The sequence below is a fragment of the Daktulosphaira vitifoliae genome, unplaced genomic scaffold (genome assembly GCF_025091365.1).
Source record: "Daktulosphaira vitifoliae isolate Bord-2020 unplaced genomic scaffold, ASM2509136v1 Scaffold_1, whole genome shotgun sequence".
Lineage (NCBI taxonomy): Eukaryota > Metazoa > Arthropoda > Insecta > Hemiptera > Phylloxeridae > Daktulosphaira > Daktulosphaira vitifoliae.
Window position 1 is genome coordinate 32,889,100 of NW_026099572.1, and position 25,677 is coordinate 32,914,776.

General features: G+C 25.9%; 1 protein-coding gene across 3 annotated transcripts in view; it reads left to right on the forward strand.

The window, feature by feature from the left end:
• LOC126910229 (G-protein coupled receptor moody) overlaps nt 1-25,677 on the forward strand; it is a 94,796-nt gene that overhangs the window by 28,653 nt on the left and 40,466 nt on the right. The window contains exon 1 of one of the 3 annotated variants that reach the window (XM_050692594.1): nt 21,141-21,189. The exons of the other annotated variants lie outside the window; for them this stretch is intronic. Coding sequence (XP_050548551.1) covers nt 21,187-21,189 — 3 coding nt within the window. The 5' untranslated portion in view covers nt 21,141-21,186. Of the gene's footprint in view, nt 1-21,140; nt 21,190-25,677 lie in introns of those variants that run through there. 3 annotated transcript variants of the gene reach the window in all.

The window sequence follows — 25,677 nt, forward strand, 5'->3', positions numbered from 1 at the left end:
CATCTTAACATCGCATGTGTGACATTAAAATTATATTGAGCTAGCTGGCCGACTTTGATCTTAAGAATAAACAAATTTCAAAGGTGTTTTCATTTTATTGATTAAATTTTCAGGATACTGTTATAATTATACATTTTTTGTTGTCATGTACATTTTAATAAAACTGAGTTAGACATTACCATATATGAATCGCATAATCCCTTGTCTTTATTTTTCTAATGGCATTATTATTTTTTGATGTTGTATTGTTAATTACAATTATAAAACATAAATTATATGGATCTTATTCCCAAGTAAAACTAAAATCCGTAGGGTCATTGTAAACAAATGCCCATGTTATGATAAATTAGGATTAATATATTCGAATCTAAACAATGTTTAATTAATCTGGAGCACCTCAATATTTATTTCATTATACTACCTCTGGATAATTTCTAACTAAATTTGTGTTTGTGCTCACACGTAAAAATGCTGATTTTGCTATCCATTTTTCCGCCGGCCATTTTTGTCAACAAGTAAATACAATCAACGTTTAATTTTAATTAAATCAAAGTAATGATAATCGAGTTGTTTAAGTTAAATGTTTACTTTAGGAATGTTTAAGTTAATTCTAGAAGTTTTGTGAGTATAATATATTAGAGAGAAATGAATAAATTACTTATAAATGGTTAATGGTAATTCGAGGTTAAACAAATAAAAAAATGAGTTTTATTACATGTAATATAGAAGATAAATTTCTTTAATAATTCTATCGTTTATCATTAATTTCTGACGTTCAGATATTATGGTATATATGATCTATCGTTGAAGATTTCCATTGTNCAGATATTATAGTATATATGATCTATCGTTGAAGATTTCCATTGTATTTGGCTAAAAAATCATAATTTTCAGTACAAACTACAAAAATGTCAACTGAAATAGAAAAACTACACTGTAATTTATTTACGAATTGTATGCCAAATAATTCTACGTTTTATACAAGTAAAAAATATAAAAAGTTATACAATTAAATTTTATATATACACGTATTAGGCTAATAAAAAATATATATCAATGTTAAATAACGTTACATATATAAAACTATTAACAGAATATTGAATTATGAGGCTGTACTCCATTTGTAATTTTAATATTATATGGAGTGTACAAGTATCAAATTTAATAAATAAACAGTTTTTAATTTTTTTACTTCGTAAGCCTTTATTAAATAACTTTTTTGTATCGTCCAATAGCGTTCTTTTCTATTAAATATACAAAAATAAAGACAAAATAAAATATTATATTAAATAAAATATACACTAATATTTGACACATAGTGTTTATAACAAACGTTTTGTTTATAAACAAAAATTTAATTTAAAATTCTGAGTTTCTTTTGAGAAATCTATGCTTTGAAAGTAACATATATTTTCTTTGAAATAAAAAATGTTTTATTTGTTTGTGATAATGGATTATTTTAAAAACTCATTCCATTGTTGTATATAAAAAAATGAAATGCTATTATTTTCCCCTTTAAAATGTCGGAAAATTGACTTTGTTTTGATATTGAGGCTACAATAGAAGAATTTTTTTAAAATTTTTATTGTACTTTATTAAATAATAAATTACTCAAGTTTTATAGATAATTTAGTCAGATTTCGGTCAAATATTAACTGTTATTATATTGCTAGAGTTTTAAACAGTTTTTTCAAGTAAACAAAATCCAACAATTTTACTACAATTTCATTAAACTTTTTACATTCTACTAAAAAATTTTTTATTAGCTCCGAGGAACATGGTAAAATAAAATGTTATATATATATATATATATATATATATAGTAAAAGGATCATAAATGATTAATAAAACAATAATTGCATTGGAATAAATATCTTTCTTGTAATGCACATTTGGAACCTTAATATTTTAATATAAGCTATTTATGACAAAAAATTATAAAATTTCTTTAATAGGTTTCTGCGTATGGGTGTATATTAGTATTTTTATAGCCTTTATATGGGGTGTAGTGTGGTCCATTCAATCATCGTTTTAGCTATGATGTCCAGTTGCGCTGTTTGATTCTCGGATAAGAGTCTATATGGGAACTTTAACAATGACGCCTACCTCGCCTCCTGACTGGTTTTCTCAGTCATAATGAAGTTGTATTAGGTCGACAACCGATGTAAAATCTTGTCAAATCATAAGGTAGAGCCAACCCCAAATAGTTGGGATTAAGGAGATGAAAATGATGATTTTCTAATATCAAATGAGAGCAATTATCGACAAAAAATTAATTATCTACCCAGTCTTTTTAGAACTGAATCTATCTACACAAGAAAAGTATTGCTTACGGCCCTCGGAAAAATTTGGGCAAATAAATGCCTGGTGTTTAAAAAAGTATACGTCACGAGATTGTGTACTTGGGAATTGTTCATGAGGTCGTTACATAAAATAGTTTTTACTACCCTTTTTACAATTTTATCTTACATATGGTATTATTGTCGTCATTTTTCAGCCCCCATCGTCTTCCTAGATACGCCCTTGTGCAAAACATATTTTAATAAATTTTTAAATAAATCTTCCATAACACATTGTTTACAAGATTAAAATTTTGTACCAGGAATTTATGCAACGAATTTACTTAATTACTGTTTTAGATCGGTATTTTAGTAGCAAAATACAAATATTTTGTTTCAAATACTTACATATAGTAGTACCAGGAACTCATAAGTACTAATGTATGTGTTCATATGCCCTGGTGTCTCGAAACCACCAACATTTTGGACACCAGTGAAATGTCGGATCTCGTCCGCACCAACATTATTCAATAAGATGGTGCAAAAACAATTTTTGATAACATCGATTATTATCACGAGTTCTTAACGTCCACCAGGTACCTCAACGTTTAATAAATTTAAAAAAAAAAACGGATTACTAAAAAGTGTAATTTCGATTAATAATTACTCATAAATTTCAATACTGTTAAATAAAATTCAAAGTGCAGTTAATTCTATTAATTACGAGCGTAACTATACTTTTATTAATACATTTTCTGAGTTGAGTCATTTGTTGAAACTTTACTTTATTTCAAACCTTTACTTTACCTAGAGATTTTATGTTTTATCTCTTACGTATGATTTTCAAGAACCTCCAAAAAATGTCATTACACTTTTGGAGAACATTTTCTTTACTTGCGTCCCTATGCCTTTTTCGCATATATTGTTATTTTGGACTTAGAGTTGGTTATAAAATAATACTGGAAAATAAAAGTTTTTAAGTCAATTTAAAGTGTTACACTTGAAATTATTAATATTATTACTGAGTTAAGTTTTTGATAATTTATTTTATGGGGCACGAGAGCGCCTGACTAGTGTGTGAATAACGTAGTACAATCAATTGGGCGCGTGACTTGAAATTGAAAACACATCAGTCCACATTATTTTCGCGAACTCGGCTTGTTACGAGAATAATTTCAGATAAAGATTTGACTTAACATTTATTTTTATTGGTGTAAAATAAAATCGCGAAAAGAGTTATTCGCTACTTGAATAAATAAAACTATCCAAAGCACTCGTGTCAACACAGTTTTTTTTTTTTTTTAAGATATTAATTTTATTTACTCCTGTCAATTATAAATAACGTTAGATAATTCTCGACGATTAAGTGCGTGCGACCTACACCGATGACCATCAGTATTCAATGCGGCACGGGCATTAACCCTAAAATCCACAAAAGTTCATATTATTTTTGCCGTCGACAGAATGTGTCTGAAAATTGTCTGTGGTCCTAGCCTACTTTTAACGAGTGGATTAATTGAACTCCGATGACAGTTTATCTAAGCATCACGCCCATATGCCAATAACAATGCCGGTTGATGAATAATAATGTATAAAGCATGTGATTTTATTTTTATTCTTCGACTACTTTATGTATTGCGTTCCATTATCGATGTAATCAATGAAACCACGTGTATACTGCGTAACGAGGAATACATTTTCGAAACGATACAGCTGTATCTATCCGTCTGAACGCTCTCACAGTGTACCTCTCGATCACCGTAATGCATTACATATATATCCCGTAGGAGTGTTTTGTAAATTTATACGTGCCGAACACTTTATAACGTTTGCTTTGTATTCACAGCTCTCGAGAGCTTATATTATAGGTTCATTTTGCAACAGCAGTTGGGCTGAGGATGGGTTTACAGTGGTTTCAACGACGCCGAGAGAATACAGATGGCATCCAGCGGACGTTTTTTGATACATGACGTGTACCACTATGATAATACAAACGTATACATACGCATTAACATAACTACGAACAACTTGCGAGCATTAACGACTGTGGTTTCCATTGTTTGTAGGTTAAATGCAATTACACTCGAAATAACGTGCAATAAAACGAGAGATATCACGACCGTGCGGAGTGCTTAGTACGCGCAGATGCGTTGAGGAGCCAGAACCTTGGGCCAGATTTGTTTTTTTAATTCATTGATGCCGTATGCTTAACGCTAACAATCTGTACGTATACAGATTAGACACTTTTAAAAATGTTGGTCGTATAACAAAATTTATATAATTTTAATGTGTATGTAGTTTTGCTAAAAAAAATATAGCGTCAGAATCTTAGTGCAGCTGCTAATTTCCAAATATTGATGGATGGCTAGCACTACCGAGTACAATGTTTTCATGCAGTTCCTGCTAATAATAGTTACAAAATAGATAACCCAACTACCAATTTTAATAGAGGTTAATTGATGACTAATGCCCACTAAATATTATTTTAACAATGAACTTGCAGTTAATAAACTCGACTAGTTCGAGAGATTTTTTAGACGACACGTGTAATTTGGTTAAAGACATTGTGTTTGATATAATTATATAATGTTCAAATGTAATTATTAAATTGTTTCTTATACATATTTGATCAATATATATAAAAAGTAAAAAAATATTTTAAAAAAACCTCTATACTCAAGTGAAAAAAATATTGTCGTATCCAATGAACCATTAATGTGTAAAATAGGAATTGTGTACACACGAGGACGTGTATAATTAATGTTATGAATGTTTTATACTTTGGTACTATAAATTTGATCGTTTTAATGACACATGGTTCCATTAACATTTAATTTTTTACCCGAATTATGTGCTCTAATGTAATTTCACAATAATTCGTAATTTATAATTAGTAACATACTGTTCAACAAAATGTAAAACTATAATGTGTATAAACATTAGGTGATTTAATTGATTCACTAATTACTAAAATACTCATAATGTGCAGCACATAGAAATTTAATAATTGTACATTTCACCCAAAATTAACGGAAAAAAACTAATGTCGGCTGATATGATTTACAAAGTCCCATTAAGTAAAACATGAAATATTATTCGTTGAAATTCTGATCCGAAACATAAAATAAATAAAACATCAATGTGTTGAACATTTTGTACTGAAGTTAAATTTTTAACTGGCTATAAAAACTTTTTAATGAAATCGTATATGTTACAGTCCTAAAATTTACAGAAAATAATTAAATACTTCAATAATTTTAGGGGAAAAAACAATGATTTATAACAAAAGTAAACATAACTAAGAATGCTGGGCCTTTTAAATTACCAAAAGTTTAAATTATTATTTAATACTAAAACTCGTACAGTAAATTACATACATAATAAATTTAGTTATTTTTTATTATATTTTATTGATAATATATTATGTTAATTAATTTTTTAATTGAATTTAAGTAAATATTATCATTCTTTATTTCTATCTCTTTTAAAATTTATAGTGTTATAGCATTTTCATGAAACCAATCGCAATCTTATGATAGCGGTTGATTGTTAAATATCACAACAGCTAGATTAAATGAAATAAGTATCAGTGAACTAAAATATTACTTTTCAATACATTAAAATAATAATCACAATTGCATTATCACAAATATTTAGAAGAATTTATGTTATCAGCTGTGAACAGGATTCCAAAATCATTTAATTTATTATTTCTTTAAATTTTACATTTTTCAGAATAAAATAATCATATACCATCTAATAAACTTATGGCTTTTGAAAAATCTATTCGATACAAATATAAATAAGTATTCTTCGTTAACTCGGAACTTTTATGTTAATATTTAAGTATAACAAAAAATAATTAAAAAAGTATGACATTTTCTTTGACATTTAGTTTTTTCGCTACTTTCGCAATCTTTATTGATTTTTCGACAACCGTTATATTTATGTAAATATTTTTATTTACCTTACATAAGGCTATACTATTTCATTTTGATGAAAACAAAAGAAATAAATTATTCAGAAAATAATGAAACAAGGTCATTAAATTATTGCCTGAAAATATGTGTTTTTATTTTAGGTGTCATTTTTGGTAGCAATTTTATAATCATTTTCATTTATTATAATAAGTAAATCCTTTTTTTAAATTTGAGGAGTCCTAAACAAAACTTAAGCGGATTGTCCCATCTTGGATGTACGCAGGGACGACAGATGAGAAGAAATAAAGTAGGTAAAAATGGAGAAGGCCTAAGGAATAAGGTGTTGGATACCAGCCGGACAACTTGTGCGGTAGCTGTTACACCAGTCATGTGTACAGGTCTACCCAACGTTTAAAGTGTCAACGGTGTAGGGACATCATTACTCAACTCTAGGCTGGATTCATGTTTAAGGGAAAAAAATAGATACAAAGTAAAGGAGACAATAGGCGAGAACGTGCTAGGAGAGGTGGAGAGTTTTAAATATTTAGGATCAGTTGTGTCAAAGAACTGTGGTATTGACGAGAATGTAAAACAAGAATAGAGTAGAGAATGAGTGTAGAAATTATGAGAATGCTCAGATGGATGACTGAAGTGACCATAGAAGACAGGATAATGAACGAACATATAAGAGGGAGTATATGTGTAACGTCAATCGTGGATCAGATGAGAGAAAATAAATTTGTATGGTTTATTCATGGTATTAGGAGAGAGGAATCGAAAGCTATAGAAATTAATGTTTAAGGAAGAATAGGTAGAGGAAGACCAAAAAACAGATGTAGGGATGTTATTGAATGCGATATGAGGACGGTTGATGTGGCAGATCGTGTTAAGTGGAAGTTTAGGATAAGGGTGGCCGACCCCAAGTAGTTGGATTAAGTTGAAGGAAAAGAAGAAGACTTTTTTGTTTTGTGTACAAATGTCCAATTTCAAGGTCATAGGAAGAACTAATATCGCCCATGGAAATGAAATAAATTTGTGCTCTGACAACCCAATTTCTTTGTTCTTAAGAGCCATAAAAAGCTCTTTATTTTAAAAAAATACTCTGTAGATTGTACCATAAGTATTTTATTTCATTATTCAAAATAAAAATATTATTTACGGTTTATTTTATTATAATATATAGTTATGTAACTAACTCAATAATTAGTTGAAATTTATTTATTTTACACGAACTTACTAGAATACGTTAAAGCTAGTGTTGAATAGTACATTATTATTATTATTTTTTGCATCTGTTAATTTGGTACTTTAAGTTTGAGCATATTTTGTCTATAATAAAAAGTTTTGGCGTTTAAAATCCAGAATAATAAATTAAAATAAAATGAAAAATTCAATTTCCTTGTCATTCAGAAAATAAAGAAAATTTTCATCAAGTTAAATTGTAGAAACTTTGTCTAGCCTGTGAGAAATTTTTAATTTGTATAAATGTAAAATAACAATTACGTGGGCAACTTTTTTTCCAAATTTTCATTTTAGTTCTGAATTATAATAAATGTAAAATGACTTATAAAATATATTCAGTCTCAAAGTAGAAGATTGTTCGAAATTGTTTTGTTTATTGCCCATAGGAATATTTAAGTTAATGTGGGTTTTGAGGCCAGCTTAAGTAAAATTAAAATGAAACCATAAATTTAAATACTGAGTATTATTGCAATAGTCTACATAGCAAATATCTCCATTGTGAAGCATCAAGACGTGAATATAGGAAAATTAAGTAAGTGTTGCATAAAAATGTTATATAATTCTCTGTAAATTTTTCTATGAAATGTATAAATAAAAATTACCAAAACACCATGACTAGTAGGCTTAGGTTTGTTTAGGCTATGCACAAATAATCGTTTCATGGTCATTAGCATATAAATTTGATTCAAAGCCAGTGAAATTGGGATTGATGACTGTGAATGTGAAGGAAGTATGGATCAGCATGTTAATCATGTAATGTTAATCAAAATTTTATCGAAGCGAAACCGATGCAACAAGCGTGTTTTGGGTTAGGTCATAATACTAGGCTGCATTTATGTTGTTGATACAGTAATTACAGTTTGTCCGAAATAAATACCGTCTAAATCATAAATTTTAAAGAATATAAAAACGCTTTCAGGCTTAGGGCTTCAAAATATTATTTTCAAATAAAAAACTTTTCAATTGTCTTATAAAGTATTTTAAAACAATAAAAAGCATTGGAAATTTTACGAGTCGAATAAATTAATTTAACTGTAAAATCATTGAATACTCAAGTTATTAATTATTCTAATTGATCTTATGAATTATTTTTGTATATTTTTAGCGTTTTGTTAAAAAGAATATTATGCAAATAAGAAAAGTAAAAATAGTTTTTACATAAAGTTTAACAGTTCAATTGATTCTTTTATCTAAATTCTCGATTTATGTTTTGATTAATTTGTATCAATCAAATAAATAAATACAAGCTACGTAATCTTATTTTGTAATAATCATTATATTATATACATTCTAAGAATTTTCAAATAAATATTGGTTACATTTTACAGAAATTTTAAAATATGTTTTATATACATATTACATAGAACACATTTTCAAATGATAAAAATGTCCAAATTAGGTAATTTAAAAATTTTATTTATATTAAAAAAATTGAATTATCCTTCTATGAATATAAAGTAATCCACACATGGCGAATTAAATTAATTTTAAATTTAGTTATAATAAGGAATTATTGCAATATTATGAAGTATAACGTAAACAGATAATTTTGTTTTTGTTAACTATTTATAATTTTTTTACTCTATGCTTCTGGATAACAAATAAAATGTTTAATTTATGTAATATTAAATTGTATAACGTTAACGGGAAATGTCTAAAGAAGTAAAGACCAAGTGTATTGAAAATTGTCCATTTTATAATAATGGTGTATCTAAAAAATAAAGGCAATTGAATTATAAAAAAACTTATGGCAGATATAATTTAATAACATTATGGACATAAGAAGATAAATACAATTTTTAAAATAATTGGAAGTTGTGGAAAATAAAGTAATTTTCAAGGGAGTATATCTATAAAGAAAAATTATAAAACAATGTTCACTGGCTTTGAAAATTAAGTTAATAGGGAAAACTACTGAGAAAAACTATTTTTGTATAGTGCTTATGACTTAAAATTTCAAAATTTTATTGCAAGCAAATATAAAACATTTTATAATTAAATGTTACAAAAATTTAAAATTAAAATCATAAATAAAATTGCTATATCAGTCGTCATTCATCACAACTTAACTATTTTAAATATAGTACAAGTTATGTTTGTGCACGTTTTGATAGCATTTTATTAAATATTAAGAATTAAAAAAATGCATTTATGATTATTCTCTAGCATTTATTTACACAAAACATTGTGAACAATACATTTACATATATTAAAATAAAAACAACACTTTGTTTTATTTCAGCCAAACTAGTTAAATGTAGAAAGAGACAGTATGTACATTAGGACACTTTTATTTTTATTTCCACTGTATGTGAGTAGATACATGTTTACCAGTAAGAGACTAAAATTTTTAAAAATATTTCTGAGTATAATTTTTACTAAATTATCCACTAATCAAAATTAGATCCAGATAGAAACAATTCCTAATTACACGTATACAGCATATCTATTACAAATAAATAATATTTTAACTAAGTTCGGCACTTTTTTTAAATTTTAACCAGCATAAAAATGATCTTTAAATAATTTGAGACTAATGCAACTGCGAATATAGGGTTTATGTTAATCAAACATTGTGTGTAGTAAACTTTGAAATCAAAGTGTCACTTGTACAATAAAAAAGATGCATAATTTCGAGAAAAATTGAGAATTAGTTAAATTGCTGACTTCTTAACTAAAACTCAGAGTATTAAACAAATGTCTAGTTAGTCACATCAATATGAAATGTATAGCTGCATGTTTGGTTAAATTATTCATTGTTAAATATTTTTTAATAAGTTGTTTTTTATACATTTTTTATAAGGTATAAGTTGAAGTTTAAATTTTTTTTTACATAAAAACTGTAGTATTTTTCTAATATATTGATTACAATTTTTAAACCATTTCTTAGTTGAATTTTTGTCAAGTTACCGTTACATTTGGTGTTCATAGAATTAATCAGTTGTTAGAAAAGTACTGTTAGGATTGTACAAGTAAGGTTTTATAAAAAAGTTAAACTTGAACGAAAAAAGGTAAGTAGTTACTTAGTATGTTTCACGTGTATATGCAAAGTTTTAGAAGAGTACAGTAATTGCAGCTACCTGTAGCTAAATGATACGATATGAAGAAGTTTTTAGAGTTTAAATTTTTTGTTCAAACATCTTCTGCTATCAATGTAATTTACATTCAACGATAAAGATATTGAACGAAATTAAGTGTGATTAAATTAATTTAAGTATTTGTTTAGTTTGTGAATGTTTTTATGTTACTATTTTGAACTCTGGATGCATTTAATATCTTAAGAATTAAAATTTGGTGAAAATTTCGTAAAACATCGGATGAAAAAACTTTCTAGTTTGTGAATATTGGCGTATCACATACTACTGTTTTTACAGTCAAAACAACCGTTCAGAAGACGAAAAAAGTAATAAAGAGGATGTGTCATACGTTGTACGATTGACGGATCTAGTAACTAAAAGGAAAACTCATGTACATGATATATGTACACTCCAAACCACATTTGAAAATATTTTACACGGAAAAAACTTCCCTTAAGTCATCCCAGAACGATGTGTCAGAGCTTCCTTACAGTTTTTTTGAATTTACATTTATGGAAGCAGTAACCTATTTACAGTATGACTGTCCTTAAAAAATTTTTCATGTCTTGAGCAAACGCATTCATGTGTTTACATACATACGTATGAATAAGTTTATTTTAAATATATATGATGGATGTATGAAAATCTAGTAAGTATTCTAAATTTAGAATAACAATGCCCAAATTTGTAGTTTTTTCACGAATTGAAAAAAATAATTTAGAAAATTTTAGTACGATTTTCCAATTCTTTTGTATTTTTTCCTGTTCAGTGAGCATATCAGTTTATTAAGAGCATAAAGTAATGCATTAAAAAATTCAAGTTGTCAGTGTTTCAACCAATCCATTTAATTAGTTATTACTAATTTAAATTTATTTTAAAAGCTTTGCAAATAAAAAATTTATATCAAATAAATATTAATGATATTTTATACACTTATTGTTAATATTACCCAAGTCTAAAAATTATGATCATATTTTTTGACGAATCTATGCAAAATGAAAAATTTACTTTACTAAGTAAATGAATAAATAAAGTCAAAACTTTAAGGGAAAATATAAATAATGACGATGCAAGAATTTGCATGCGTGCCTTATGTTTAGCTTGTTATTATTACGCATTAAAAAACATATTGCGGGAAATGTTCAGTGACCTAAAATAAAGATCTTAACATTTCTTGACTTACTTAGTTACCTTATTCAATATTAATGAAAATAAATTATTGATAAGATATGGTAATAATACTATATTATTATTTTAAATTAAATAATTTTTACTGAATAATAATAATAATAACTGAAGTCTGAGATTTATCCAGTTTCGGCGTTAAAAACACCCCGGCACAATAACATAGTGTCATAAACATAGGGTAATATAATATAAGGATGCGCGTAAAGACACGCTTTGTATACTCTTATTACAACTATCGAATATAAGAAATGAGTATTAGTATAGTCTCTACTCGAAAAATGTATGTATTATTGGGTTTAAATAACAATCAAAAAGTCATTTTTTATTATTTAATATTTTATTACTTACACAGCTATAGTTAAAATTTTATTTTTATTCATTATAATTTATGTTTTTATATTTTAGTTTAATCAAGAATTTTATTTATAATGATGCATATTTATTTTTATATCTTTTACTTTCATCATGTAAAATCAATATTAAAATATTGAAAATCATAAAAATACCTAAATACTCAGACAGAAAATCTTGATTATATTACCGAATGTATTTCAAGATATTTGATGCGACCTAAATATGTTGAAGTGTAGTTTTTCAGATCTTCGGTGGAAGTTATTGAAGAATAAACTGCATGTGTTGTTGAAAAGATAATTATTTCTGTTTTTGAGATAGTAAAATGATACTTAAGGAACATGCTGTCACAAGACACAGCTATACAGCTACTGTCGACATTCTTACACGTCAAACGTGGTAACAAAAAGATCAATATCACGATACAATACACATAACAAAAATTAAAACGTCAACAACAGCTTTACACATAAATACCCTAGATGTTCTTGTTATCAAATGTTAGTGCAGCTCATAGAAACTTTTCGATAGCTTTATTTACTTCGAAACTTGAAATTACAAAGTATTACTTTTCGATTGATTTTTATTACTTTAAATTAATTAATTAAAAATGGGTGACCTCAATTTAGACTGGTGGCAAAATGACATTTATTATTTTTTTAATAAGTTTATATTAATTTATTATAACAAGATTTAAGTTTAATCGATATAAAATTCATAATTGTTGGTTGAATACACTCTATAAAAGTCGATACTTTCTATTACTTAAATACAATAAAATTGATTGAAAAAATATTTTTTATTATTTTCTTGTGAAATGTCACAGATAATAAAATTTTTGTCTAAAAAAATTGATGTTATTTATTTTCTTATCGAAATTATATAATGTATAATTCCCAGTAGTTTTGCTAAGACTGTTTTAATTCAGATGAGTTAAAAATGTTTTAGTTTTTAGTAAAAAAAAAACTTGATTACATTCATAAGTTTTTTCAAAAATTTGTTTAATTTTATATTAAGGGGGTATTCTAATCTAGAAATTTTAAAAAATCGATTTTTTTTTTATATATTTTCAAAATTTGACTATTCAAGAATATGTCATTTTGACAGATTGAATAAATGTAAGTCTAAAATATCATTTCATAACTTAGACTATGAAAAACTTTACGTGAAATTTTAAACGCGTTTTTCTCGAAACTGTCTTTTTCAAAACGATACCCACGATTTCTCAGGTTCTAGTGGACCGATTTACTTGAAATTTTTAAAGAGTCTTCTTTATAGATTTTCTATGTCTGGAACTATCTCCATCACCAAATTTCAATTTTTACTGTTTTTAAAAAATTCGAAACAGTCAAAAAAAAGTGGTAAAAAATTGTTTTTTTTCAGACAGTCTCCATTTTGTGAAAAAATTTTTTTCCAACTTTTCCGTAGTTCCATACATTACGACATTATTCTAGATTAATAATCTTTTTTTTTTTTTGGTTTCAGATTGTTAAGAGGGTTGAAATCGTGGGTATGGTTACGTGCCAATATTTTAAGACCCCCCACTTCATCAACTTTTAATTTTTAAAATTTTTACCTTTTTTTATTTTTTTCTGTATACTTGTAATGTTAATTAATAACTAATAAAAAAATGGACGGTAAAAATATTAATTGCCTTTTTTTTATAACACTTCAAAAATTACCTGAAATTCATACCTCTAGACTAGAATACTCCTTAATTTTTACTATATAAAAAAACTTGCAACAATTCACTAAGAATATAATAGTAAAACAGAATGCTAATTTTACTTTTTTTTATTTAATAGTTTACTTAAAATCTGATTTTATAACGCTTTTGATTATCTTATTTTGTCTACTTAAATAAATCAGCATTATCAATTTATTGCCATGAAGAAGTGAGACGGAATTTACTCGTTTAAAAATGCATTTGGGAAACAATTTATTCTAATAATAGTAAATTGTTTAAACGTTTGAAAAGTTTAGCTTTCTCTGTACTGATTTTCTTTTATTATTAGTATACTGTTACTGTCTAACTTTAATAATTATTCATGTTTTACATAGAAACGATGCTGTGAAGGGTGAATTCCAAAAAATTACTCTTTTTATGCGTAATCACGTAAAGCTTCTCGTCACAGTAAACTTACTTCCTCAAAACTAAACATTACATTAAGGTATCTCACCTTACCTTCCTCTCTACAAAACAAAAACTATTACTTTGCTCTGAGAAACTTATCTAAATGATTTGATGTAAGTATTCACTGCTGTTCAAAGGAATTGTTTCTATTACTTTTACCGGCTGGATTTTTTTGCTGTTTAAAGCGAACAATAGATTGTATGCTACAATTGTTTTTCTAATTTGGACCACACGTTTGTGAAAAATAAAAGCGTTTTGAAGATTATTGTATATGCTGTTTCTGGAGCTGATGTTTTATTGAATTGATCCCAAACGTGATTAATAGAGTTTCTCTAGACTTAAGCAAGATTTGTATCATTCTAAATGTCGTGCTTTAACTAGTGAACAATATACGCTACTGTTTAATTTAATCTATAATTAAAAGCTTTAATATTTTTTTCTTTCGATTAATAATCTAATAATTTATTCCAATAGGGATATTGAGCTATCATGATAAATCGATTTACATTATTCAAATGTTAAAATGTGAACACATAAATGTACATAACACCTGGAATGTCCATTTCATAAAAAATAAAATTAATTTATCCCAAAGAATTTGGTTATAAAATCTATTTTAAAAATTGGAATAATGTCTCAACAAAATTTAAAAGGAATTTCTACACGATTTGGTTCATCCCATTAATTTTATCTCTTGGTTTTTTGTACCAAATATATCCACTCTAGATAGCTGATATTTTCAGACATAATAATGCGTTTAGTTTTTGTTCAGTGTAATAACTATGTACTAATATACAAAATATATTTAGCAACAGTTCGAAATGAAAGAAAAACTTTCACGAAAATGTAAAAATTCTCCATTGTATCTTTTACATTTTCATTGATGTCTGATTAAAATTTAGATTTTTAGTTGAATGGATTTAATTAAATTTTTGAACAATATATTAATGATAACTAAAATAAATCAAGAAATAATGTACTAATCTTCAAAATTTAATTAGAATATTACATACCATATTAGTTTAATATTGATTAGAGTTGTTGAAGATGAGGTAAAATTGATTATAGGCTTCATGATACTCAAAATAAATCATGTAATCTGATACATAAGTATTATACTTTCATAATTTATCAATAGACTATAATAGCCCATTAATTGGCTGTCAATAGAAATTACACGACTATAAAATTTTAGTAATAAATTTGTTTTGGATATTTCTTGAAGTATTTAAGAACAGTTCATTTATTGCACAGTAATAACTTAAACCTTACTACAAACGCTACCTTTGCTACTTATGTAAAGTATTTACAAAGACAAAAAAATTTGTCTTTAAATTGATGAATATTATAAAAGCATTTTTAAATTTTGTCACATACCTCAATTTTAAGTACGGTTTAGTTTATAGTTTTAGTTATTAGTGAGGTGGACATTAAGTACGGTTTAATAGTACAGGAAATTTTTGACTGGAGCTGTACTTTTTTTAAGGGAATTGCTTTAAATATATTGATCAATGGAACTATAAAAATTCATATCACGAACAACCAGATACGCATAAAAAAAATGGGCATAGTCATTTACAAAATTTTTATACTCTCAGAACTTGGTTAATTTAACACTACAACTGTTTAAAAATTATGTATGTTGTACTTTAAATATTTTTATTGGATGTGTAATAAATTTAAACAGTTTTATCGCTTAAAGTTGTTAATGTTTAATTGAAGTAACAAATTTTAACGAATAATCTAACTAATTTGGTTAGGTACATTTAATTTTTATTTCTCGTTCACTTTTCTAAACTATTTGAAATACAATAATACGAAATTTCTCGAACTAAATATTTATTGCTAACTTAACCTAACCTAACCTAATCAAAATTATAGATTATCAATTATGTTTTTCTTTAACTAATGAAGTATTTAAAATTTAAGCATTGATCAATCTTAAGTTTGTTTTTTTAATTTTGAAAATAATTGATCACTGGAAAATAATTTTCAAACCTACCTCAAAAATTCTTAAACGCAAATTATTATTATTTAATTTCAGTTGATTATTGACAAAAAATTATAGCTTTTTATTTTTGAACTACCCACTCATTAAAAATATCTTAAGCAGCAATCACTATAATAACTTTTTTTTTCACAAAGTATTGTAGTTACTTAAATTATAAAAGCCGTACTAATAAAACCAATTAAAAATATCGATCTTATATAATGTTAAAACTACTTTTGGAAGTAAAACACCCATTTTTATACAACAATGACTAAACAAACTGTTAATATAGTAAGATTTATTTTTAGACGTTGCACATTCATTGTTGTAAACATAATTATTTAAAATCGAGACAAAAGTAAAATTGAGAGAATAAAGTGACCTTGGACCTAAGTATTGCTGAATACCCTTGAAAAAATGATACTTAATCTATTATTCAACTTTCGTACGACGAAAAATAAAACAAGTAATAGTATCAACAAATACCTCTTGATTGTTCTTAGAAACCTTTTTGATCGATGTTGAAGGTTGCCATTGATCTCTTGTACTCTAAAAATGTCTCGTTTTCTTACCTATTTAACTTGATGTCATTTTTTAAAAAATATAATGTTTATAGAAATTCCAATTTTTAGATTAACTATTGTGATATGAAAAAAATAACTTTTAAGAATCACATAGAAATCATATTCATATTGCTCATATTAAAATTATTTTATTGAAAGTTTAAAAAAATTTCACATTACATATTTTTTTTTACTATAATACCTGTATTTTATTATCGTCCTTAGGTCATGACGTTGTTTACCAAAACATAATTGTAATATAGAGAAATTTGTCCAATAAGTTAGTCGAAAAGCATTCCGCTGAGGAATTCTTTTGTTGATTGGTATTCAGAAACTATGTCATGGACAACATGAAGGGTCGTAAATGGTTTAAGTTCGAAAACTTATGTTCAGAAATAAATTATATAAGCTTTAACATGCCAACGATTATTTTTCCACAACGCTTTGAGTAGTCGGTTGAAAACTTTTAAAATTCAATTTTTCCTTATAATGACACGTAAATATTTCAAAACAATATTTTGAGACGTTTCCTGGAAAATTTACTGTAATCATAAATAATACATGTCCAATGATAATATCATAAACACAAAAATAATTTATTGATAATTTCAGTTTATTTTAATTAAAATGTATAATAAGCTACACATCCTTGTTGATTTGCGTTTCATTGCTCGCATAAAATATTTTTTAATCAAATTTAGTCTTCATTTCCTAAATCAAAGTTTTATATCTTTCGAAATCAAAATGTACTGTTATAAGAGGCTACTAACAAATAGTACTATAAAATTAACTGTTGTAGTGCCTTATATTAAAATTTTTATTATAGATGTTGTGAAGGCCTAAATTAAATATAAAACTAATAAAAAATAAAACTAGACATAAAACATACTTATTTCTTAAGTTTACAGGTAATAAAAAAGGATATTATCATAAAGATTAAAATTATGCCATATTGGCGTCTATAATTAAAAAATTGTAATTGCTTGATTATGGTTTGACTTTGTACAATTTAATATTTTTTAAAAGTTGACTAATTATAAAAGAATAATAATATAAAATGAATATTATGTTGAATAAGTGAAAAAAATAATAATAAATTTTGGTGCAGGACGATTACATTATTATATGACCTATATCAGCGTTACTCAAACAGATATGTGTTTAGTATAAGTAATGATCTTGTTGATAAATCATTTATTTATGTTGAAATTTAGTGATGATTACAAAATAAAATAGAATTTAAATCATAGTACCTAACGATAATTACAGTTATGGAATGTAAATCATTGGCGGTTCTCTCGGTGACCGGAGGATATGGGGATAGAAATCCATTATTCGATGAAAAAAAATAGATGGTAAAGATATATTTTGGAGGGGTAGTAAAAAAATGTCTTATGTATATCTCCTTCCGAGACTGAGAACGCCATTGATGTGAATGTAATTTTTCTGTATAATATACAGTAATATTATACTCGTATTACATCGCATTATATATAATATATATATATATATTATATTTACTACATTAAAATATTGTATAAATTATGTAGTATTTAATTTCTATATATTATTAAAATATGATAGTTCATTGAATTCAACAGGTGTTTCATTATTTTATTAAAAATTTACTTGGTTTAAATAACTTCGAAATCTTTGAAGTTGAAGTAATTGGATTGTAATATAATACACTTAACATATGTAATTACTGTTTAGGCTGTGCTTTATGTTAAGAGTTATGAAATGAAACTAATTTCTAATGAAGTATACTAAAAAAATACTGAAATATTTTTAATTACTCAGTGTATTAATTATTAGTAAATATAGGTTGAATAGTAAGCTTAATACGAAAAGTAAATATCAATTGATTGTTATCCGTTAAATGTCAATATCAATAAGTTTTGCACTTATTATTCCACCCTAACAAACTAAACGTGTCATAGAATTGTTTATACTTCTCGACATACCTCAGTAGTCAACTAGTTGAAACCAATTTTTTTTTCATTTGATTTTAATAACATTCAATTATTTGCTTAACTCCAAATAAGCTTTTGATAGCTAACAGTTACATACTGTTAAAATGCAACGTAATTTATGGCATACGATTTTTAACTTCGACGTATCGTTTACGAGGGTAAGTATAAATTATCTGTACAATTAAAAAAGACTTTCGCTTGAATTGTTCACAGTCCTAAGTCACCAGGGAATTCATATTACGAGTCATAAAAGGAATTGATTAATTTTTTTATAAATGGTATGACTTGTTTAGTAATGAAACGTAGAAACACAAAAGCTTAGAAAAGTCGCTTTTCTCTCATGCCCTAACAGATGCCTACACTTGGTAGTTAATCTCATAAAATGTTTAAAATTATAAGAATTTTAAATTTTCGAGATTCTTTGCAGTAAATCCTTTTTATCTTTTAGAAGTTGAAGTTAGATAGAAATGCGATAATTAATCTCATTATTTTGTTTTTAAGAATAAGATTTACACTATAAAAAATGATTAATTACACAGAATATTCTAAAGACGAATCAGTAAAACTGCATACTATTACAATATTTAATGCATTTTTATATTTTAAATGATTAATGATTATTTAATGAAAATGAGGAAGGTACAATAAGTACACTAGGTGATCTTTAAAAAGAAATTAACGCTAATATAATTACACCATGTTATCGACTTTAATTTTAATTTCTGACAAAAGATAAATGAGAATAGATAAATTTTTTTAATACATTTCTGTCCTTTGCAGTTGTAATTTGCATGAACAAGAAACTGAAAACTAATACTCTACAATTGTTGTTAAATATATTAAATTTCTCTAATTCAATTCAGAGAAATTTTACTTTTAGTTTATTAAATGGGTCAAATATGTACATAACAGTGCAATAATTTATTTGTGTATTCGATAATGACAAGAATAAACCGTAGGATAATTATCTGACTTTTTTTGAATTTAAGCCAATTTTAAAATAAATGAAAAGTTACGAAAATAATATACAAATTTATACAAGTAAAAAATTAAATAGTTTTTTAACTATATAAAATTAATGATAGTTTTTAATTTTTTAAATTAAACTTAACATGATATTCATTGATGTTTTATAGCGTGGAAAATTATGCAATTAGTTATTCACTTTATGTATTTTTATTCATAAGTTTTCAAAAATAACTCAATAATAAAGTAATCTTAATTCAATGTTTATTTTTAAATATACAATACGTATAGCTATTATAAAATTTTTGAAAAAATTATATAAATTAATTAAAACTTGTTTTTAAGTTTTATTTTTTGAAAATTTAATTCTTAAAATTTTTTAATGTAAATATACATTATCGAAAATTTCATGTGAGGAGCCATGACAAATTTTAAAACGTTAACTAGTAAGTAGCTTCACTCTTCCCTTGCTTTATTAATATAATGTTTAAGAGAGTGCAATTTGGACCCAATGAACCCCATCAACTACCCCGTAAATACGTTACCGGAATCTTCAATGTTAAGTGAAGATAAATTAAAATTTAGATATGTTATATTTTTTTTTATTTTTCTATACAAATATATTTTACAGATATAGAGACAAATTTAATTGTGCTATTCAACATACGAGATCATTTAATTATGTTAATTGACGTTCAATACAAACATTTTCAGACAATTGTTAGTTATTTTAATATTGAAAAAAAAATCATTTATGCATCAATGCATCTGGATTGTATACAACAACATAATCTCTATATGTGTCGAATAAGAATTTTTCTTTTAGGATAATTAAATAACAGTAAACAATTATGAAATTCAAGCCCAATCACTATGTATTGTATAGTTTATTCACAATCATCAAATACTTGTTTTCCGTTAAAACATGTTTTAATATTCCAATAAACGATAGTAAAATATTTAACAAACATCCTAAGCATTTAGTGAAGAGCTTTTGAAATTTAATCTATACTCGGCTGTCCTTTATTTGTGTAAACAATTGTTCATGATTAATCACATAATAACGTTTCAATATGACCTAACACTAAACCGAATATAGTTTTTTAATTATTGTCTTAATGATTTTATAAATCATTAGTAGCATGTGCGATTACACGAATTATGTAATACTTTTTGAACTAAGAGTATTTTTGTAATAAATTATTATTGATATATTAATTATTTTAGGAGTTTTCAGCCGTATACAATACTAAGTTATGCGACATTTCATCTTTAACATTTTTCACGGGTTAATTTGAATATTTCAGGGGAAACATTCTTTGTTATTTATTATAATCCAATTTACGAATTTATTCATAATATGTAAATTAATTTATATTTATCTTCTATAAATGAAATTCATGATATAAAAATATAGTACTAATTAATTGTTTTGATTTTGTTTTCAGGTAAGCACTCATATCAACTATTAAGTTGAAAGATTTAATTAAATGATCACCATATATGGTAAGTACGTTGTATATAAAATTATTAATAGTTTTACTACATATGTATGAGAAGTCTAGCTAATGTATGTAAAATGCGTCGCGTCTTGCGGTCTTAGACCTCAACTTTATAATCCTTAGTTGTGTATTAAGCGGCTCATTAAATGACAAGTATAAATGCGATTCTCTATTACTTACCTATATGATAAACATTAAAACTCAATGGCTTGTGCAATATAAATTATAATTTTTTTAAGAGTTTTACTCATCAATCATAAAAAAATCAATCAAATTTTTTAGTAAATCAGGTGAAAAATAAATTTCTGATGATCAAACACTAGTGCTATAAAATAAATGTTTCTTTGATGATTTGTTGTTTTATAAAATGAAATGGTTTTTTCGGATAATCTACCTTAAAATAAAAATAACATAAAATGTTTGATTATAAAATGTTTGATTATAAGATAGTTGTTGGGCAGTAAATGCAACAAAAAAAAATATTAAGTTGATAAATGTCGTTTTATTAAAAAAAATTATTAGTAAAAATAATATAATATTAATTGACACATATCAATATAATTAATGGGTTAATATCAAAAAAAAAAATGTCGGGATTTGTTGTAGAGAAGACAGGTATTAATACTATTTATTTTTCAGTTGTGAATCGTTTCATTATGTTTAAATCGATCATTGAAATTTTGAGAATGTAATGAAATATCTCAAAGATGACTTATTTTATTGAGAAAATGAATTACACTCATTCCAGATAGACCACATATTGTGAGTTTTGCAGGAAAATAAATTATTTCAAATGTGTTTTGTTGGAACGCTTATGGTTCTGCAATGGTGCACTCATAGGCACATAAAAATAGTACAGTTAGTAGCACGTTTTTGAATTTATGTTTTCCGCAAATGTCCAGCGTATGGCCAATTTTAACTGAATGTCTTTTCCATAAAACAATATATGCTCTCGAGAGGAAGCCAGAGCTGGTCGAATTATTGATTGTGTTCATCTATTAAAATGCTGTTGAAAACGTTATTTTATCGCAATATAATTTATATGATTCTTTAGTGAGTAGTGCGATGTATTGTTACACAAGGCATATACATTTTTTAACTCAAGCTCTGAAACAGAAACATAAAACTTTCATTTTAGTTTTAATAATATTTGAGGCAAACACAAGATAATATATGTATTAATAATAAGAACCCATGGGCATCAAAGGAATTTATTTATTTTATGAGAATAATTTTGTTTAATTCTACTTTTTCTTTTCATTTTTAGGTTATTCAAAATATTTGTAAAAATTTTCACGTTATCTTTTACGAATAAAACTAACTGAAATGATGTTTTACTGTCTTCAACAAGTATATAAATATTTAATGTACAGCGTACAGTTATGAGTAATTGTAATTGAGAGATCATTCAAAATAAGTTCATTCGCCATAGTAAGACTAATAAGACTTAATCAATTTCGATAGAAACAAAGTTTATAGCTGTTTTATGATAAACATAAACACATGTCCCAATAGTCCCGTATCTCCGTTTAAAATACTTGATTGGTCTTTTTTCTTCACAGAGTTCTAATTTCAAAAACGAGAATCATTTAGCTAATTTCCACTTTGGATTTTTAAATAAATAATTTTTTTACATAATATTTAAACGTATCGAATAAATACATTAAGTTAAATTTCCTTAAATAATTTGTATTTTATTTAATGCAGTACTTAAATTAAGTATTAACAATATTTTATTTTTTAAATAAAATAAAATATTGTAGGCTGAAAATCCAACAAACATGAACAATTCTATTGTTCTAGTTAATATTTTACTACATGTTCATTGTGATATCAAAGGGATCTTAGAATAGGATTTTAGATAAAATATTGGTAATTACAGAATATTGGCACAATAGTCATGTTAAGATGTAAGTCATAAGCATTCGCGATTCAAGTTTAACTTAACCGTATTGTTTAAATAATTCTCTGGGCACCATTGATAATTTTAAATCATTATTTGAATTGACTTAATTAGATATTTGGCATAATTTTATTCGATTCGACCGTATTATTGACACTAAACTCAGATAAAGAGTTTAATCTTTGGCGTTCTATCGCGATGTACGACCAGGCGCGAATAGTGTAGTTTACCGTTTCCTGGTTTTTATCATGAGAACAAATGAAATCGTCAACACTCGAGAGTTGCTTTTTGTATAGGAGAGTTCCTATTCAGGATCTGAGATTTTTAGGAAGTTTTGAAAATATAATAAAAATACACTGACCGCAATATCACCGGCGACGCTAACAATCATTACGCCTCGAGAATTGTTCGCCTACGGAAACGTCTGGAGGATAATAAATTACAAAAGTTACATTTCACGAACATTTCATCAATATGTATGAAGTTATTAGTTTCGGATGACTTGCTTGACAGTGAGCAAATTTTTTTTTTTATATCCACTATCCGTATTTCTTTAGTTTATACATGAACTATTTTTTTCGAGCTCGTCTTTTTTTACGTTCTGAAAATTCCATTTAGTTTTCTAGACAAACCAAACAAATGTAAAGAGTACCGTGTGGTCTTTATTTGAGTGATAGAAGAATTGAGTTTGAATGGAGAACAACACACCTCAGTACATTCGACACCGGTTTTGAGGTAATCATTTGTTTCATTTCAACTGTTGAAGAATAGGCTGATCTTGGGAATAGAAATGGAAAATTTTAAAGATTTCTTATTAATGAAAAATCTTTGATCGGTAAAAAATTGTTCAAATATACGATGGAAATTTCGTTATCAGATGTGACGCATGTTAACCGAAATCATTCAAACTGAATACATGAATGAAACGAATATGTGACAAATAACTATTTTTCTCACTCAGGTTTATTCAAGCTCTTCCCTCGGGATATGTTGTCAGTGCAGGTTTTTTTCTGTGCTGTCTAATGACTTATTTACTTCCACAAGTCACATAAAAAAAGTATGCACACATAACGTATCTATGTATTTTTTTCCTTACAAGACCAAATGAAACGTATGTTTAATAAAACTTACTTGCACACAAACTTTGTTACCTTAAATTCATAAGTACCGTTTACGCTTTTAAGGTGAAAAGCTTACAGTAGACAATCAATTTTTTCATTAAAACGCGTCGTCCCAAGTCATTTAAAGTATATGTTATTAACAAAAAAGTGTAACGAGATCACGTTACTTGAAAAATAACATATATCTCAAATTTTTTTACCTTATTGGTGTGACATACTGTAATATTTTACTTAAAGAGCTAAATATTTAACATACTCTAAGATTTGCAAATACCTTTAATGAATATTTATACTTTTCAAGATAGATTTACATGACAATTTATGTTAAACTGAATACAATGTTGTATTAATTTATCCTATATACATTTTTAGATTACTACATTACTGAAAAAGATAGAGTAAAAACTATGTCACGTATAATAAGAATGTGTAAAAACGTTGTATTTGCAATATTAGTTTTATAATAAAACTCATGGGTCGAATAATTCAATCTAGTGACGACTTTCAATGAAAAATTATATTAATGGGCACCAGGGAAAAAATTGTTTTATCTAAAAAGTTAACTCGATAAACTATTAATCTCATGAAAGTTTTGTTGGCTTTATCAATTAAATTTTGTGTTTAACACAAAATTTAAATTCAACAAATGATATCAAGAATAAAAATTAAATTGATAGATGAAAAATAAATGAAATTGACAGAATAATGCTATTTTTATTAGTTATTGAGTTTATGTTTAGCGTTGATAATGTTGACTTTGTTACCAAAATACGTATTTTGTGGATCTTGAGTTAAATATTTTTAGTTTTAAATTAATATTATAAATAAATGTTTAATTTTACATATCGTATTTTATTACAAAATATACAAAGAATTGTGTTTAAAAAAAATTTATATCGAATGAAAAATAAACTAATAAATAACTAGAAAAATGAATAAATTAGAATATTGGATCTACGGAAGAATTATTTTGTGATTCCATTCACCTTAAATGATGTCCTGGCACGTGACAATAGAATTTGTATAATAAATCATTGTTATGTGTAATTGTTATTATCTGATGAGCTCATAGTAATTAACTTGTATTATCAAGGAAATGTTAGTTGTACAATTTTGCGAGAAGCAGTTATAAAAATTTATATTAAGAGCAGTGTTTGATCAATTGAACTATCTTTTATTTATTCGCATTTGTTTACATAAACAGATTGACTTATTCAAATATCTCTTTTAGTAGAATTATACGTATTTGATTTAAGAAAATTTTATTCTTACGCTTGATAAAAGTATATAAGAGTTATTAAACTCCATCTCATATACTGCCTAAATTAATTTCTTTACATTCAATAGGAATTTAAGAAATTTATATTGCGGTTAGCTGACTACTATTCTGACGGGTAAACTTAAACAAAATAATATCGCATATGACTTAAGAAATATTAGCACATACAAATCTTTGTGATTTTAGATT